At 42.8% G+C, this 18,248-nt stretch overlaps 1 protein-coding gene across 1 annotated transcript in view; it reads right to left on the bottom strand.

Moving 5' to 3' along the window:
• Positions 1-14,736: 14,736 nt before the first annotated feature.
• The window catches only part of clec19a (C-type lectin domain containing 19A), a 31,707-nt gene continuing 28,195 nt past the window's right edge, over positions 14,737-18,248 (bottom strand). Inside the window, exon 5 of the mRNA XM_084329825.1 lies at positions 14,737-15,259. Within this exon, the coding sequence (XP_084185951.1) occupies positions 15,183-15,259 (77 nt within the window). The 3' untranslated portion in view covers positions 14,737-15,182. The remainder of the gene's footprint in view (positions 15,260-18,248) is intronic.

Genomic DNA, 18,248 nt, shown 5'->3' with positions numbered 1-18,248 from the left:
TGGTATCAGCCCAATTTGATACCAATACCCTGTTTTAGCCTGGTATCAGCCCAATCTGATACCAGTAAAAGTGAATCCCAAGTTACCATGAGACAAATTCTTGAAAAAGCAATTATCCAATTAGCACCATGGTGGGACTAACGATTAACCAATCAGCGCCACAGGGCGGGACTAACGCCATTCTCAAGCTGTTGTCAAACATGGGGTGAGGAAAAATACGGCAGCTAAGCTTGCTTGTAAGCGTTCTCTTTTTCCACCTAAACTGTCATCGAGTCAACCCATCAACCCACCATTGTGTTTTTCTGCTAGCTTGCTAGTGTGCTAACAAGTTGGTATGGTGGTGTTACCTTTTATTATTATAATCTGTTCAACTTCAAAGTCAAAGTCAGCTTTATTGTCGCTTCTCATAATGTGCTAGACATACAGAGAAGTGAAATTTTGTTTCCCCCTTCCCATGGTGTATATAAAAAGAAAAATATCTAATATAAACATAAAGTAACATATAGGACACTATAAACATAAGTAACATAATGGGACACGATGTGCATACACTATACAGGACTATATACAGTATAAACAGTGGCTAAGAAAATATATGTATGATTGAAATAAATATAGGAGGTAAAAGAGAAAAAAAAAATAGCAGCAGTGGTACATAATAAGTATAACTGATAAATAATGGCAGTAGATGGGGGCGCCAGGGTGGCACACCACGTACAGCACTGCGGTGCAACGCGACTCCCGGACCCGGCGACCTTTGCCGAATGTCTTCCCCCTCTATCCTCCCATACTTCCTCTCTCTCTCTACCGGACTGCGCGGTAAAAACCAATACAAATATCTACCAAAAACATAATAATAAAAAAATTATAATAATGGCAGTAGAATACAATAGTGGCACTAAAGTGGCAGTGAGATGATAGATATGGCAGTAAACTAAAATAAATAATGGCAGTAAAGTAAAGTGGCAGTGAGTTTGTGAAGTGGCAGAGTCAGTGGGGGGGGGGGGGGTAATCCAGCTTCTGTGGTGGCAGAGTGAGAGCGGGGGGAGAGCTGGGAGAGAGTTCAGCTTCCTGACAGCCTGGTGTATAAAGCTGTCTTTTAGTCTGCTGGTCCTGGCTCGGAGGCTCCTCATTCTCCTCCCGAGGGCATGAGAGTGAAACAACTTTGTGAGGGGTGGGTGATGTCACCCGCGATGCTTAGTGCTTTGCGGGCCAGGCGTGTGTTGTAGATGTCCTGGCGGGAGGGGAGGGGGGCACCAACGATCCTCTCAGCTGTTTGTGAGCTGCAGGGTCTTGCGGCAGGATGCTGTGCAGCCGCCGTACCACGCGGTTATGCAGCTGGTCAGGAGGCTCTCGATGGTGCCCCGGTAGAAGGAGCACAGGATGGGTACTGAGGCTCCAGCTCTTCTCAGTTTGCGGAGGAAGTAGAGGTGCTGTTGAGCTTTCTTCGCCAGTGATGCGGTGTTGGTGTTCCAGGAGAGGTCCTCTGTGATGTTTACACCCAGGAATTTTGTGCTGTTAATTGTTTTTAATGAGCCCCACCACAGTTGTGTCGTCCGCAAACTTGACGAAGAGGTTGGTGTTGTGTATTGGTGTGCAGTGGGTCAGTAGTGTGAAGAGTAGGGGGCTGAGCACGCATCCTTGGGGGGCCCCAGTGTTCAGGATGATGGTGCTGGATGTGTTGTTGCCAACCCGAACTGCCTGTGGTCTCCCGGTCAGGAAGTCCAGCAGTCAGTTGCACATTGAGGTGCTCAGCCCCAGCAGGTCCAGTTTCACTATCAGCTGTTGGGGGATGATAGTGTTGAATGCTGAACTAAAGTCTATTAACAGCTGGCATATGAGTCCTTAGTGTCCAGATGGGTGAGTTGAGTGGAGGGCAGTGGAGATTGCATCATCGGTGGACCGGTTGGCCCGATATGCAAACTGGAAGGGGTCCAGGAAGGGAGGGAGGGAGGGTGGATTTAATGTGTTGCATGACTAGCCGTTCAAAGCACTTCATGATGATGGGTGTCAGAGCAACGGGGCGGTAGTCATTGTAGCAGGCTGGAGAAGCCTTCTTTGGGACCTGGATGATGACAGGAATAGATTAGTATTAAAGGTAACAGCAACACACCAGCTCTAGTACACCGACACAAATGTCACGTGTTAGCTTGCTGTCACAGGCAAGCCAGCCAACTCACTCATCATATTAGCATGCTAGTTACAAGCTAGCTGAAAATCACAACGGTGGAGCCATTGTCTCAAAATCTAGAAGTTTCTTTGCGCTTACTGTGCTAGTTTAACACAAACTCAAACTAAGTGATAAAGACAAACAGTGTTTATGTCTCATATAATTCCACTCATGGTACCCAGAGCAGATCTGGTATCCACAATGCCATGACAGATGCAAGCTTTTCTCAAGTTCTGTCTTGAGATTGTGGAACAGAGCTTTGTCGCTTTGGGACACATTTCAGAGAGTTGCTCATGTTACCAAAGAGAAACTCAACTGTCTGAGATCATAGGAAAACCATGTGAATTATGTTTTAGGGTGGATTCTTTCAATCTAGATGATTTTCAAGGAGGAATGTCTTTAATGTATACCTGCGAGTCGCACAACACTCTCTGTCAAACTCCATTTCACATAATGCCCCAGCTGGCCAGCTCTTCCCTCTGAAGGGCCACCATGGTGAAACTATGGACATTATTATGTTGTGCTTCACCAAGTTATACACAGTGATGAGTTTCAATGGTCTGTGTTTCAAAGATAACTATGGTTTTATCACTGATTATCATTTGTGTGCACATCACCGATCTAGATGTCTGAGTCTGTACACATACTGTATAGGGGATGGATTCACTTTAAATTAATTCAACTGGGGAAGGGGACTTTCCTTACATTGTAAAAATGTACTATATTTTTGTCATAAAAGTATTATTAGGGTTGGGTACCAAACTACTTTTAAGGGTACAGACCAAATTACGTCGGTACTACCGAGTACCGATTCACTAGATCAAGCGATGTCATATTTCGGTACCTTGAGAGCTGATAGATTAAGACATACAAGCATACAACCGTCCCTACCCATAACCACCCCCCTCCAACCTACCACCTCCCCTTCCCTACTTTCAGCCATACAACCGTCCCTACCCATAACCACCCCCCCCCCCCCCCCCCCTCCCCTCGGTTTCCTTAATTCCCTGATTGTTCCCCTACTGGATTTTGTATTTCTCACTTGTTACTTGTGGTTTTATGTCTTGTGTATTCAAATACTGTTGCTTATTCCCTGTGGTTCTATGTTACTCCGTTTCATTTGTTTTGCTTATTGGCAGCGTCTTTGGGTTCTGAGCGCTATATAAATAAAATGTATTATTATTATTATTAAGACCCGCCCAGTTAGAAAATAAACTGAATTCCAATGACCAATGATATGCAATTGTCATAGACACAGACCAGCACAGACCTTCAATGATGCGCAATTGTCATTTCATAATAGACACAGACCAGCACGGACCTTCAATCTTAGAAGCTATGACATCTAGATATTCAGCCCTGCTTTCAACATCCCTGTGACAACTCCTTTTGCGAGTCACACTGTTTCTATGTGCAGTGAAAATGCGTCTAACATGCTTTATCCTGTATGCCCACGTCACGGTAAAAACCTAAACTAACATTAGCTGCTAACGTTAACTAAGCTAAGCTAAGCTAAACTAACCCTGGAAACACTCAGGCACAGTGGAGAAATCAGTTTAGTTTTTGAGGGGCTGAGCCTGTCTCTCTCTCTCTCTCTCTCTCTCTCTCTCTCTCTCTCTCTCTCTCTCTCTCTCTCTCTCTCTCTCTCTCTCTCTCTCTCTCTCTCTCTCTCCCTCTGTACATTCAATGATTTTAAGTAGCCAAACGTTACATTATAAAAACGAACTGGATAGTTGATGATAATAAATATTTAAAGGTCCCCTGTCTTATAAATGGCCTTTTCCAGTGTTTAGCATTGTTTTCTAGAAATGGGGGTTTGTATCAATGGGGTCTGTGTCTCTAATTGTCATTTTGGCGGATTGCTCCAATTCAGTTGAGACAAGATCCTCCCCCAGTGAACTAAGCCATTCTGATTTGACTCGCTATCCTACGTTGCAAGGAGCTGATCTGCATAACTAACGCCCCCTCTATGGTTGTAGCGCACACTCAACCATTCGCTCAACAACAGATCGAGTGAAAATACTGACACTTCCTCAAACGGGTTGACGTGGCGCGGGTGCCGACAGAGAGAGAGCAGAGAACGAGAGAGGGAGAGAGAGGGAGAGAGAGAGGGAGAGAGGGATACGGAGCATTTTACACACAATCGCAGCCGCTCACACAGCGCATGCGCACGCTCATGTCCCCGACTCTCCCTCTCTCTACCTCTCCAACCTGCATTTTACACACAATCGCAGCCACTCACACAGCGCATGCGCACGCTCATGTCCCCGACTCTCCCTCTCTCTACCTCTCCAACCTGCATTTTACACACAATCGCAGCCGCTCACACAGCGCATGCGCACACGCACGCTCACGTCCCAGACTCTCCCTCTCTCTATCTCTCCAACCTGCATTTTACACACAATCGCAGCCGCTCACACAGCGCACACGCTTGCTCACGTCCCCGACTCTCCCCCTCTCTATCTCTCTAACCTGCATTTTAGACACAATCGCAGCCGCTCACACAGCGCACATGCGTGCTCACGTCCCTGACTCTCCCTCTCTCTATCTCTCCAACCTGCAAGTTGAGCCGCTCACACACGCGCACACGCACGCTCACGGAGCGATCTCTCCTCTCTCTCTCCCTCTCTCTCTCGCTCGCTCGTTCTCTCTCTCTCGCTCTCTCTCGTATGTATCATGCTGTGTGGGTGACTGTCACTCAAAGCGCTTTGCGAGTATGGGCGGAGCCCAGCCCAAAACAGCTTGAAATCTTGAAGTGGAAAAATGCTGCTTTATAGTACTTGATTAGAAATACAAAACAATGAATTAAAAAAAAAAAACGTACAGATGTGTTCCATAGACTCACAGGAATTGTGTAAAATTGCCCAAATAGTGAAAGGAATAGCAAAACATGGGACCTTTAACTTCAGTAGCTGAAATATTCTAAAATCATTAAGTCTGCTATAAGCCATTCTCCTTTTCTGTGTGTGTGTGTGTGTCTGTGTGTGTGTGTGTGTGTGTGTGTGTGTGTGTGTGTGTATGTGTGTGTGTGTGTGTGTGTGTGTGTGTGTGTGTGTGTGTGTGTGTGTGTGTGTGTGTGTGTGTGTGTGATATTAAGTGCAATTGTGTTCCATTGTGTCATTAATAACTGAATGTCTTTCAATTTGTGTATTTACATGCATATTAATACCCGCAATATTATACTCGAACATTTAATCTTTTGAGTTAGCACACATTAACAGCCTAATCGCTCATTTCACTAACCGAAGCATGTAAACACATTATCTTGTTTGCCTTTGGGTCTCTGTGTGTACTGTAAGTTGTGCTTCCACGGTGACGTAAAAACACCCTTTCCCACCTTAAAGTTAGAATCTGTAACGCCGTCAAACAGTGACCTCTAGGCAAAAGTGCCCCTTTTGTTTATCTGTTTTTGTTTTGGTCTGAAGTGTGATGTTGCAGTCAAGTGGGGATAAGGTGGGACGGGTCGCTATTGCTGGGCCACACCTCAGGCCCACCTCAGAGAAAGTTGCAGTATAATACGTTAGCTATAAGATGGTATACTGTATATTAGGGGTGTAACAGTACACAAAAACCACGGTTCGGTACGCACCTTGGTTTTGAAGTCACGGTTCGGTACGGGTTTTCGGTACAGTGGGGGCAAGTTTGGCTTTCCATGTTCCACTCAGGGGTGATGTAGTGTGCAGTAACTAATTGTACTTGTAGGGCTGTCAACGAAAATTCTATATTGAAATTAATAATCGACTTGTTAAAAAAAAAAATATATATATTATATTAGATTGTGAAAAAAAAACAGCCCCCAGTGGGAAGTCGTTAGTGGTTAACATACCATTGTATTCATTCGGTACACAACCGTACTGAACCTAAGGTCCAGTACCGAAACTGATACATGTACCTTTACATCCCTACTGTATATGTAGTAGATTATACATTTAACCTGGGATATTAGCTAGTATCTGGTATGTTAAAGTGCATCAAAGCACTCAATGTGGACACAATAAAATGCTATGTCTCCTGTTCCCATCGCTGGTATCATTGGACCCAAAGCAATGGTAGCTGTGTTATCTGTTGAGGTCTGTTTGCTACAGTAGGCCTACAAGGTGTCTTTTTAGCCATATGGAATAATGTTTGTTAACTAACACTGTCCCAGGAGGAGCATGCTCAGTTACTCACTTATTCACTGAGTACTACACACATACACAAATATACACACACACACTATTTGTAGGGGAGACAGTGGCTCGGGAGGTAGAGCAGTCGTCTGGTAATCCGGAGGTTCCCTGGTTCGATTCCCGCTCCTCCCACAGCTTGTCGAAATGTCCTTGAGCAAGACACTTAACCCCTAATTGCTCCCGATGAGCAGGTTGGCACCTTACATGGTACACACTATTTGTTGTCTCACATGGTCTCACGTACTGACCAATCACTTCGTTCCACTGCTCCTCTGGTTTTCATGTCCCTGTTGTGTTGTTTTGTGACGAGACACCAAATAAAATGATTGTGCAATCATGTACCCTGTGTGCAGTGACTCACTTGTTGAACACATGTACCGAGGCACACACACACAAACACACATACACATTCACTTCTTACGGTGGAAAGCGATCAGCAAGAGTTGAACGTTACACATTTCTTTCACTCAAGTACTGTTTTTAAAAGTAAGAAGCCACCCATTTTTGTTCTTTTTGTGCCCCAGGACCATCCTCTGAACGTGCACCACTCTCTCCCTAGGAGTCAGATCCCTCGGATTTTGTGATGTCATCTGGATGTAAAGTTTGAGGCTGCTCCATAGACAATGAACGGGACACTGAAAATAAATAAAATTATAGACTCTGCACATGTATCAACAACACCAAAACAATACGTGTCCAGGTAGGTCTGTAGCATCAAACAGGATAAATTTTTTTTAATTCAGTTATCCATCAAGACATGATGCTGAACGCAATAGAATGATAATAGGCATCTTCAAAAGCCATAATCATCAAATGACATGGGAAATATCCATACATATATATATGTATAGACTCTGAACTCTGTTACCTATATTAAATGTATACCTATCTACTACACTGTAATCATAACCTACCTCAAACTACAGCTTACCCATAGTGTATTTATACCTGTATCACTGTTCTTAATATTACTATAACACTACATACATCAGATTAGCGTAATTACTCAGTAGTACTCAATTTACACTCCAGTTTAATCACTTGTATATTGTTATTGAACTTTACTATTACATTTGCACTCTGGTTAGATACCAGCTTATTTTCTTTTTTCTGTATGATGACAATACATTTTACTCTAATCGAATCTAATTTGCATTCTAATCAACTAAGCTAGCTGAAGTTGTGTTCTCGTGATCATCTCCATTCCATAGCAAGATGGAGGTAATATGCATATAAAACTCAATACAATGGAGTTGAATGGCATTTTTTTTATGCCGTTCAAAACGGCACAATACGGTTACTCAAGATAATCCACAGACTTAACCATTTCACTACCACACTACAGAAGGTTAACCCTTTACTATCACACTACAGACCTGCTGTCGTGTGGCAGTGAAAGGGTTAACATTCTGTATTGTCGCAGTGAAAGGGTTAACCGTTTGGTCGTGTGGCAGTGAAAGGATTAATTGTTCCATTAATTTCTATTGAGAACTGTTATGGCGGGTGCGCTTCAGTGGTAAATAGTTCCCAATGAACCTGTTCATGACCAGGCACAGTATGTGGACTATCTTGTGATATATCATCATGGTTTCTGGAAAGAGACGTTGCTATTGAGTTTTTCAGATAGTTTTTTTCTTTAAGCGCAGGAAAATAAATACCATTCAGCTCCGTTACTGGCCTGGCGGCAGACATCTCTACCGCCAATACCTCCAAAGCTTGGCAAATCACACTGAAACTATAAGGATAGACAGTTAGCAGTCAGTGTAAGAGTGCACCAGGGGCCCTCAGCTCTGGCTGTGGGGGTCATGTTGTGCGGGGTGGACACCGGGGCCCTCAGCTCTGGCTGTGGGGGTCATGATGTGCAGGGTGGACATTGGGGGCCCTCGGCTCTGGCTGTGGGGGTCATGTTGTGCAGGGTGGACACCGGGGGGCCTCAGCTCTGGCTGTGGGGGTCATGATGTGCAGGGTGGACACCGGGGCCCTCAGCTCTGGCTGTGGGGGTCATGTTGTGCAGGGTGGACACCGGGGCCCTCAGCTCTGGCTGTGGGGGTCATGTTGTGCAGGGTGGACACGGGGGGGCCTCAGCTCTGGCTGTGGGGGTCATGTTGTGCAGGGTGGACACCGGGGCCCTCAGCTCTGGCTGTGGGGGTCATGTTGTGCAGGGTGGACACCGGGGGACCTCTGCTCTGGCTGTGGGGGTCATGTTGTGCAGGGTGGACACCGGGGGACCTCTGCTCTGGCTGTGGGGGTCATGTTGTGCAGGGTGGACACCGGGGGACCTCTGCTCTGGCTGTGGGGGTCATGTTGTGCAGGGTGGACACCGGGGGACCTCTGCTCTGGCTGTGGGGGTCATGTTGTGCAGGGTGGACACCGGGGCCCTCAGCTCTGGCTGTGGGGTTAAGCTGTTCCCTCCTCTCTGCCTCCAGCACATAACTAATGCCTCCTTGAGACCCCCTTGACGGAACACAAACAGGCTCCGGGCTCTGCGTGTGTAAGTGTGTCTGTGTATTACTATACATGTGAGGACTGATTACACTTCTTGGCACGAGAGATTTTTAAGGGGGAAGTGACCAAATGTTTGGGCTGATCCTCATTTTGACAATAAGGGGCTACGGTTAAGGTTGGGAGTAAGGTTTAAGGTTATGTGGTACATTTTCGGAAATTGACTTGGGAGTGTTCCTTTAAGGGTGGGGATTGGGGTTAGCGGAGGGGGGGGGGAATGGATGTGTGTGTGTTTGCAAAAGTGACAAAGACAAAAAGAGAGGGGGGAGGGAGTGTGGCTAGATGTCTGTCTGTACATGGCGGTTGTTTTGGTTGGAGGAGGGGGTTTGGGCTGGTGATATAAGCAGGGGGGAGAGGATATGACACGGGTGCTGTGCCACTGAGCCGACTGAATGAGGAATGTTCTCATGTGGGAGGGATGTGAGCAGAATGATGCCAAGGCAGAACGGGAGTTGAAATTACTCACGATAGCCGTAAAAGCTCAAACAATCATTCTAGGAGTCCACAAGGTCAGTTTCCAGTTCATTGTCAATATAGCCACAGTTTTTTTCAGTTCCATCACAGATTAGCACACTGGTTCTCTGGCTTCCAGCTCTGGGGCTAGATATGAGCATGTTCACAAGTATTGACTGAACTAATTCGGTTTCAGGGTTGGTTGTGTGGTCAGATCCTTGGCACTGACAGAGAGGTGTATTCCAGTTGTGAGCTGGGAACCAGAGAATGACATGCATCAAGAACATCTGCAGTACCCAGTACCACCCGAGACAAGGCACTTACTGCTCCAGGTCCGCTGCACTGCCGCTCTGTGCTCATCCCATTTACAAAAAAGTTACTTGCTTACTCACCATCTTCTCCAGAGTAATACAAGAACATGAACATTTCCTCTCTGTGTTCAGCAGAAAGCTAACCTAGCCTATAGCTTAAAACTCCAGGAGAGGTGTTTTTGGCCAACAGCTAGGCTAGCTGGTCCGTATCCACTTCCATTATTTCACTGTATGCCCTGGTATGTATGTGATAAATAAACCTTTTGAATCTTGAATCATTAATTTGTGCTGGTATATATCTTCTTGTCTGACTCTGGAGAATGTCTGAAAGAAATATGGATTCAATGCAACTATACAATGACATCCGCACGACACTCCCCACTATTCAAACTCATGTGAGAGACTATATAATGAAACACACTGCTGTGATGTCCAAGCAGCTATTTCACCTTGAAATCGTTTTTGAAATCCTCATTGTATTTCATGTCATCTTAATTGCTTGATTTGTTTCCTGTTTTGGGGGATAATCTTAGAGGTCAGGTTGCCAGGTTGAGCCCACATCTCATAATCCCTGCTCCCTCAAACTCACACCTTCTGGGTCGCTGAGCGGTCAATGTGTACTGGCAACCTGGCAACCAGCCCTGCAATGTGGCTGAGGTTCAGGGTATTTAAAAAATCCATTTGATAACTTTATAGAGTTTGTTTGGCATAGCCAACACCATATATCAATCTATCAATCTATCAATCTATCTATCTATCTATCTATCTATCTATCTATCTATCTATCTATCTATCTATCTATCTATCTATCTATCTATCTATCTATCTATCTATCTATCTATCTATCTATCTATCTATCTATCTATCTATCTATCTATCTATCTATCTATCTATCTATCTATCTATCTATCTATCTATCTATCTATCTATCTATCTATCTATCTATCTATCTATCTATCTATCTATCTATCTATCTATCTATCTATCTATCTATCTATCTATCTAAATCAAATCAAATCAAATGTATTTATAGGGCCCGACAACACACGTTAATGTCCCCATGGGCCGTACAGGTCTTCTTTAAACAAGTCAAGAAGACAACATAACAATAAGTCAAGAACAGAACAAGAACACAATAGGGTCCAAACATTTTTTAGATGAATGCAAATAAATGAAAGAATGCAAGCACTCCCAGACATACCCCACGCGAAGGTAAGGAAAAACTCACTAAAACCTAACAATAGGGAAAAAAGCTCCACAGGCGGTGTGGAGGAGAGAAACCTTAGAAGGGCCATTCAAGGGGGGATCTCCCTTCTTAGATGTTGGTGATAGTAGTGTTGCAGACGGACAGTTGGTAAGCATGCACTCATGTGTGTGGTGAAACACAGATGAGTGCATGCAATAGCAACTGTACATTTTGAAAATTTAAAGATAGAGCAAATAGCGATAGCAACTGAACATTTTGAAAGATTAAAGATAGAGTTGATAGCGGATCTATTTGAGGCACAGGGGCGGCGCAAAGAGGGTCACGTCCTCCCCGTCTTAGTCACGGGACATTCAACACTCCGGTCGTTGCTCAGGGACAGCCAGAGACAGGGAGATAGGGGGTGGCGCAGAGAGGGTCGCGGACTCCTCGACATCATCGCGGGACATCCGGCACTCCGGTCACCACTACGAGACCTCCGGAGACAGGGGGGCACGCAGAGGGGGTCGCAATCTCCCGGCCTTCGTCACGGGACGTCCAACACTCCGGTCAATACTCCAGGACAGCAAGTCATAGGAAGACAGGGAGACGGGACAGGCGTTAGACAGCTCATGAGATTGTAGTAGGCGGACATAGCAATAGATACAAGTGGTAGGCATATATGTGAATGGAGTAGATATATGAAGTAAGCGTATTATGTGAATAGAATAGAAGTACTTAACCCAGCAATGAAACCGCGTTGACTGTTAATCTGTTAACAGTCTGTTAATCAGTTGACAGGACCACGGACAGACGGCGGTGAATAGCTGATCCAAGGCCTCGGAGGTGCATGTAGAGCAGTCACTACAAGCTTGGCCAAGACCCCGAGGCATCCATCACCTTGGTCAGCGCCAGGAGACGGGTACTCAGAGAGATAGATCTATCTATCTATCTATCTATCTATCTATCTATCTATCTATCTATCTATCTATCTATCTATCTATCTATCTATCTATCTATCTATCTATCTATCTATCTATCTATCTATCTATCTATCTATCTATCTATCTATCTATCTATCTATCTATCTATCTATCTATCTATCTATCTATCTATCTATCTATCTATCTATCTATCTATCTATCTATCTATCTATCTATCTATCTATCTATCTATCTATCTATCTATCTATCTATCTATCTATCTATCTATCTATCTATCTATCTATCTATCTATCTATCTATCTATCTATCTATCTATCTATCTATCTATCTATCTATCTATCTATCTATCTATCTATCTATCTATCTATCTATCTATCTATCTATCTATCTATCTATCTATCTATCTATCTATCTATCTATCTATCTATCTATCTATCTATCTATCTATCTATCTATCTATCTATCTATCTATCTATCTAGGTATAGCTGGTCTATCTGCTTCCGTTACAGTTTTTCTCAATTGCTTTGGTGCATTTCTCTGATCAGAATTAAAGTTCTCATAACTGTTAGTGCATTTCTCAAAACAATTAGTACAAACTGCAAAACCTAGTTGATAACCTGCAAAAGCGTGTCACTTGCTCAGAATGGATAGTTCCTTCTTCAAAAGCAAGTATTCATGTCAATGAAAGTGTCAGTGTCATCAAAATGAAAAGTCCTGACACCATTGATTATGAACAAGATAGTCAAATGGCTTTGTCATGTTTTCATTATGACAGATCACTCTGTAAGTGTTTTCCAATGCAAAAAAAGTCAGATATTGGTGACACTACCTGAAAATGCTCAAGACAGCACTATACTGACACTACCTGAAAATGCTCAAGACAGCACTATACACTATTTGCACAGCCATTCAAAATCTACAGTTACACATTACTGTACACACTGTACACATTGTAATATTCCCTCCGTGTTGGTCTGGGACATCAATGGTTCCTCTCTGTCCAATGTGATTTCTTCCACGCCGTCTACCTTTTGCCAGATTGAAACCCGCCTCATCAACGTATAATGTGTGCAGCGGTTCCCTGGTACACGCTTTATCCCAGAAGAGAGAGAGATAAAAACTATAAACTTTTCCTGTGTAACATAATGCATTTTGGACAACATATTGTACAGTATGAACTGTCATGTAAGTGTACTGCATGGCACTACACAAAGTAACCAGTTTACAGCACTGAACATTAGAGTATGCATAGAACACATAAATGTTTTACTTGTGCATACTGGTGGTGGATCTCCTTCACTCTGTTCCAGTCAAATGGCTACTCATTTGTCAATTGTACTACAATTGTTTCATACACATTTCATTTCCACTGAGCACTCTGTAAATTGTAGCAATTGAAACGGATTCAATATTCCAAAAGATATTGTCATCCTCTAACAGCGCTTTGTATCTCTGTCAACCTTATGGAATTGTTTGCAATCACCATTGCACAAATGGCTTCCTCTTGTTGCGGAGTAAAAAGGGGCCCTCTTCCACCTCTGCGAGGTTGTCTTGCAATCCTATGTGGTGCAGAGTAAAATTACAGTAATGTACAGCAAACATGAGATACTGTATACTGCTTTACAGTAACCCATATTACTGTAGTGTACAATAACAGTGCTTCCCACTTGTAAAATAATGCAGTACAGTACCATACTGTAAATATGGCAAATATTTACTGTAACACTACTGTACACTACAATACAGTAAATCTGTGCTGCAGTAAAGCTGTCTAAATGTAAAATGTAAAATGTAAAAAGTGACAAGTTGTTGTCCCACTGCAAGCTTCATGTATGACACAATGGCAGTAGTGCAGTGCAGATTGTTTAGTGCTGAATTACCGTCCAGTATACACACCTGCTCTCCCGATGAAATGTTTGAATACAGTAATTTAATTTACAGTGGATCTCTCAACATTTGGCTGCACCCTTCGACCAGTCTCAGCCATTGTGAGGCCGTGATTGATAGATTTTGACTAGTTCAACATTTTTGTATGTAATGACTCAATCAATGAAATGAGGACTATTAGTTTTATAGGGAATGACTATTCAGCAGTCATAAGTATAGTTAATTTTGACTGACATGACATAAGCAAATGATAATGTTATAAAACAGCAGAGAATTGTATGAAAGCAATTGATGCATGTCCAAAAGCATTTGCAATTTGTTCGGAGGAATGAGAAACTGCTACTATGATGTGCACAAATGACAAAATGTTGTGGAGGTTGAACTAACAGTTATGAGAACTTTAATTCTGATCAGAGAAATGCACCAAAGCAATTGAGAAAAACTGTAATTTGTGCTAAGCTAGCTTGCAGCCAGATTTGCACAGTGAGAAAATTGGTAACTATCTTTTTGTCTGACTCTGGAGAAGATCGTAAGCGCATTTCCCATAATGTTGGCATGTTCCTTTAAAGGGAAGGTTTGGCATTTTATTTGGACAAAAGATACAAGTGTAGTGACTTGACTGGAGTAATGAGTCATTTATTCTGTGGAATCGACAAATGGCATTCTGGGGGGAACTTTGAAATCCCTGTTTGAAATCATTAAGGGATATTTTGACGACATTCAACCTTAATCCTATCATTCTATTGTGAGGAGGAGATGTGATGGTGGGACATGTTCTGTTCTGTGTTTCAAGAGGATGCCTGCATTTCCTGGTGGAATCATCTGAACATGTTGGTAAGTTTTATGTCCAATTATCACATCCTCCTCACAGCAACAGGAGAGGCTTACACTGGAAGTGTGTCGTTTAGACAGCCACCGTGGAACAGTCTTGTTGACAATCTGCATGATTGGTAAGCAAGAGAAAATAGCTAGAACTGTCCCAAAAATGTCCCATCAATGGATGATAAAATCACATTGAAACGACAGTGTCCAAATCATCACGCCATTCAAACGCATACAGCTATACACTCATAAACGTTTATTCATGAACAATGAGGAGAAAATACATTTCTCAAAGACATACTGTACTAATACAAATATAATTACAAAAAAAGTCACTAAAACGGCATATATTGACACAAACGTTTGTATAATCAAATACCACACAGATATACTGTCTGCTATGTACAAATAGTATAATCACAACAGCAAGCTAACGCTCATGTATTCTGATGACAGGCAGCAGGATTGGATGAGAGAGAGAGAGAGAGAGAGAGAGAGAGAGAGAGAGAGAGAGAGAGAGAGAGAGAGAGAGAGGATATGGTAATACAGCATGTATGAATGGAAGTGTGTGTGTGTGTGTGTGTGTGTGTGTGTGTGTGTGTGTGTGTGTGTGTGTGTGTGTGTGTGTGTGTGTGTGTGTGTGTGTGTGTGTGTGTGTGTGTGTGTGTGTGTGTGTGTGTGTGTGTGTGTGTGTGTGTGTGTGCGTGTGTGTGCGTGCGTGTGTGTGTGTGTGTGTGTGTCTAGCTGTCCACTGTGGGGATCTTGCAGACAAACGGGAAGGTCTTGTCACAGCTGTTATCATTCCAAGACCTCAGCGCTGCAAGAGAGCAAAACAACACACACACACACACACACACACACACACACACACACACACACACACACACACACACACACACACACACACACACACACACACACACACACACACACACATAGTCATAAACCATTCCAAGTACAAAAATGCTTGTATGCTCATACTCTTTCTTCCCCTCTCTCTCTCTCTCTCTCTCTCTCTCTCTCTCTCTCTCTCTCTCTCTCTCTCTCTCTCTCTCTCTCTCTCTCTCTCTCTCTCTCTCTCTCTCTCTCTCTCTCTCTCTCTCTCTCTCTCTCTCTCTCTCTCTCTCTCTCTCTCTCTCTCACTCTACCTCTCTTTCATAAGAATGATGGTATAGATCAGTCAATCTCAAACTTCCATACTTCCATGGAGGCCCCCTGGGGGTTCCTGGACCCCATGTTGAGACCCACTGGTATAGAGTGACGTCAGTAAGCAGGGGTGAAAAATATCATGCCAAACTTTCATCTGCACGTGTGTATGTGTTTGTGCACGTAAGTGCATCCGGAAAGTATTCATACCCCCTTCACTTTTTCCACATTTTGTTATGTTACAGCCTTATTCCAAAATGATTAAATAAATGTTGTCCCTCAAACTTCTACACACAATACCCCATAATGACAAAATGAAAAAAGAAATATTTTTGCGAATGTATTCAAAATAAAAAGATTTTAATATCCCATGTACATAAGTATGCACTTGTATGAATACTACTGGTTGTAGTCACCGCCCACAATTCGCTCAACAACAGAGCAGTGAAATTATATCCTCAAACCACATGGAGGTTTCTCTATGACAACACGTGAAACACAAATTCACTCATAATTCATAATTATTATTAATTTACATATACCTATATATATATATATATTTTTTTTTAATTATTATTATTATTATTTTTTTATTATAAATGTTTTCCTCTGTAAAAAAAATGCCAGTGAATTTTTTTTTCCTCAAAAATGGCCAAAATGACCGCTCTGAGCAGGCCTGCACTGCAGTAATTATTCGTGCAGAATATCTGCACAGGTTGACCAGGGTTAAATAAATAATAAATAACAGCCAATCAAAATAGGCTATTAATGTCATCTAAGCACGGTCTGTGCAGTTAAACTCTTTCCATTGAATGGAGGATTGATTGATTGACAGCCCTTGACATCCAATAATACACGGAGGTTGAATGATTGGCAGCCTTGCAAATCAAATCAGAGATTGCTGCATCGCACAGTCAAAACGGGTCCAGCTGCAGGTTCGGGGGTTAGGTTTAGCTCGGGCCAATCTCAAGTTTCTCAAGTTTCTTTATTAGTTGTCATACAGAAGTATAGAATACTTTTATACAAAATGTAACAGAAAGAAGCAATTTTGTATAAAGTATTCTGTACTTCTGTATGACAACTAATAAAGAAACTTGAGAAACTTGAGATGGGGCCTGAGCTAAACCTAACCTCCGAACCTGCAGCTGGACCCGTTTTGACTGTGTGAAACATAGCAAGCTAGTAGTTTAGTAAGCTGTGTACAGCTATAACAACACAGGCTAAATTAAACTTTGCGCCAACATTAGGACCGAAGTATAAACCAGCAACTGAGCAACATGAAGAAGTGGACTTATGCATCTGGATCAGAAAAAAAGTTGTGGATGAAAAAGTAAGTAGGCTACAGTGTTTGTAAAAGCTTGTATGCTAACAGTAGCTAGCCAGCTTAGCCTACATCACAATGATGATCACCAAGCTAACTTACTGTACACACTGTAGGGCTGGGCAATTAATCGAAACAATATCGCGATATCGATTCATAGACCTATGCAATCTCATTTATAAGTTATGACGATTTTTCTTTTATTAAAAGAAATTAAATTTTTTTTTTTTTTTTACCTTTTAAATTATTTTATCTGGGTTGAACATGATTTGTGGAACTCCTCTGGTGTTGTGGTCGTGGTATTCACTGACCTTTGGGAAGTATTTTGACATGCACATGGGTATCTTAGTGGTGTAGTGTATCTTGTAGACCAGGCCCATTGCAAGTTGCTGTACTCTGTCGTCTACTCTAAGCATCCTAGGTTGTCAAGTGGGCAGGGGTGAGGTGGGTTTTAGGAGTAAGGTCAAGCAGTAGTCTGACCATTTTGTTTTGTGATGTTTGTAATCTTGTTTTTAGTGCCTTTGAGGTGCTTTGGTACCATGAGGTGCAAGCATAGTCGTAGTACCCTTGAATGAGTGCTCCTGTTAGAGTCTTCAAGGTATTCTTGTTTACCAGAGAGGAGATCCGGTACAGGAATCTAGTTCGTTGGTTGACTTAGTTTTATTACATTGGATCCCATTTTGTCACAGGAAAGATTTTCCTCTATAGGATGGAACCCAGGTAGGTAATTTCATCTTTCCTTTTAAGATAAGATAAGATATTCCTTTATTGATCCCCTTGGGGAAATTCAGGCATCATAGCAGCATGGGGGAAGGGGGGGGGGGGGGGTACAGGTAGTGAAAACAACACAAGCAGTGTAAACAAATAGGTCATATAATTTACTATCTAACTAACTGAAATATATTTTCACAGTGTCACATAAGGTGCAGTATGCATAAGGTAGTGTTATAATTTACTATCTAACTAACTGAAATATACATTATTCAATATTCACAATATCACAATATCCACATAAGGTGCAGTATGCATAAGGTATTGTTATTGTCCTACTTGGGTTCCTATTAGTTCTAGGTCGATGTCTGGCAGCAGTCCCTGCCCACTGTTGTGGAGCCTGATGGCCACTGGTATGAAGGACTGTCCGAGGCGGTTAGTTGAGTGTCGGGGGGGGTATGAGTCTGTGGCTTCCTTGTCACCTTCACCTAATATGTTTTGATATGGTCAGGTGCGCTGTCACCTAATATGTTTTGATCTGATCAGGTGCGCTGTCACCTAATATGTTTTGATCTGGTCAGGTGCGCTGTCACCTAATATGATTTCATCTGGTCAGGTGCGCTGTCAC

This window comes from Notolepis coatsorum (assembly GCF_963971535.1).
Source record: "Notolepis coatsorum genome assembly, chromosome: 14".
Taxonomy (NCBI): domain Eukaryota; kingdom Metazoa; phylum Chordata; class Actinopteri; order Aulopiformes; family Paralepididae; genus Notolepis; species Notolepis coatsorum.
This window is presented reverse-complemented; position numbering and strand designations above follow the sequence as displayed.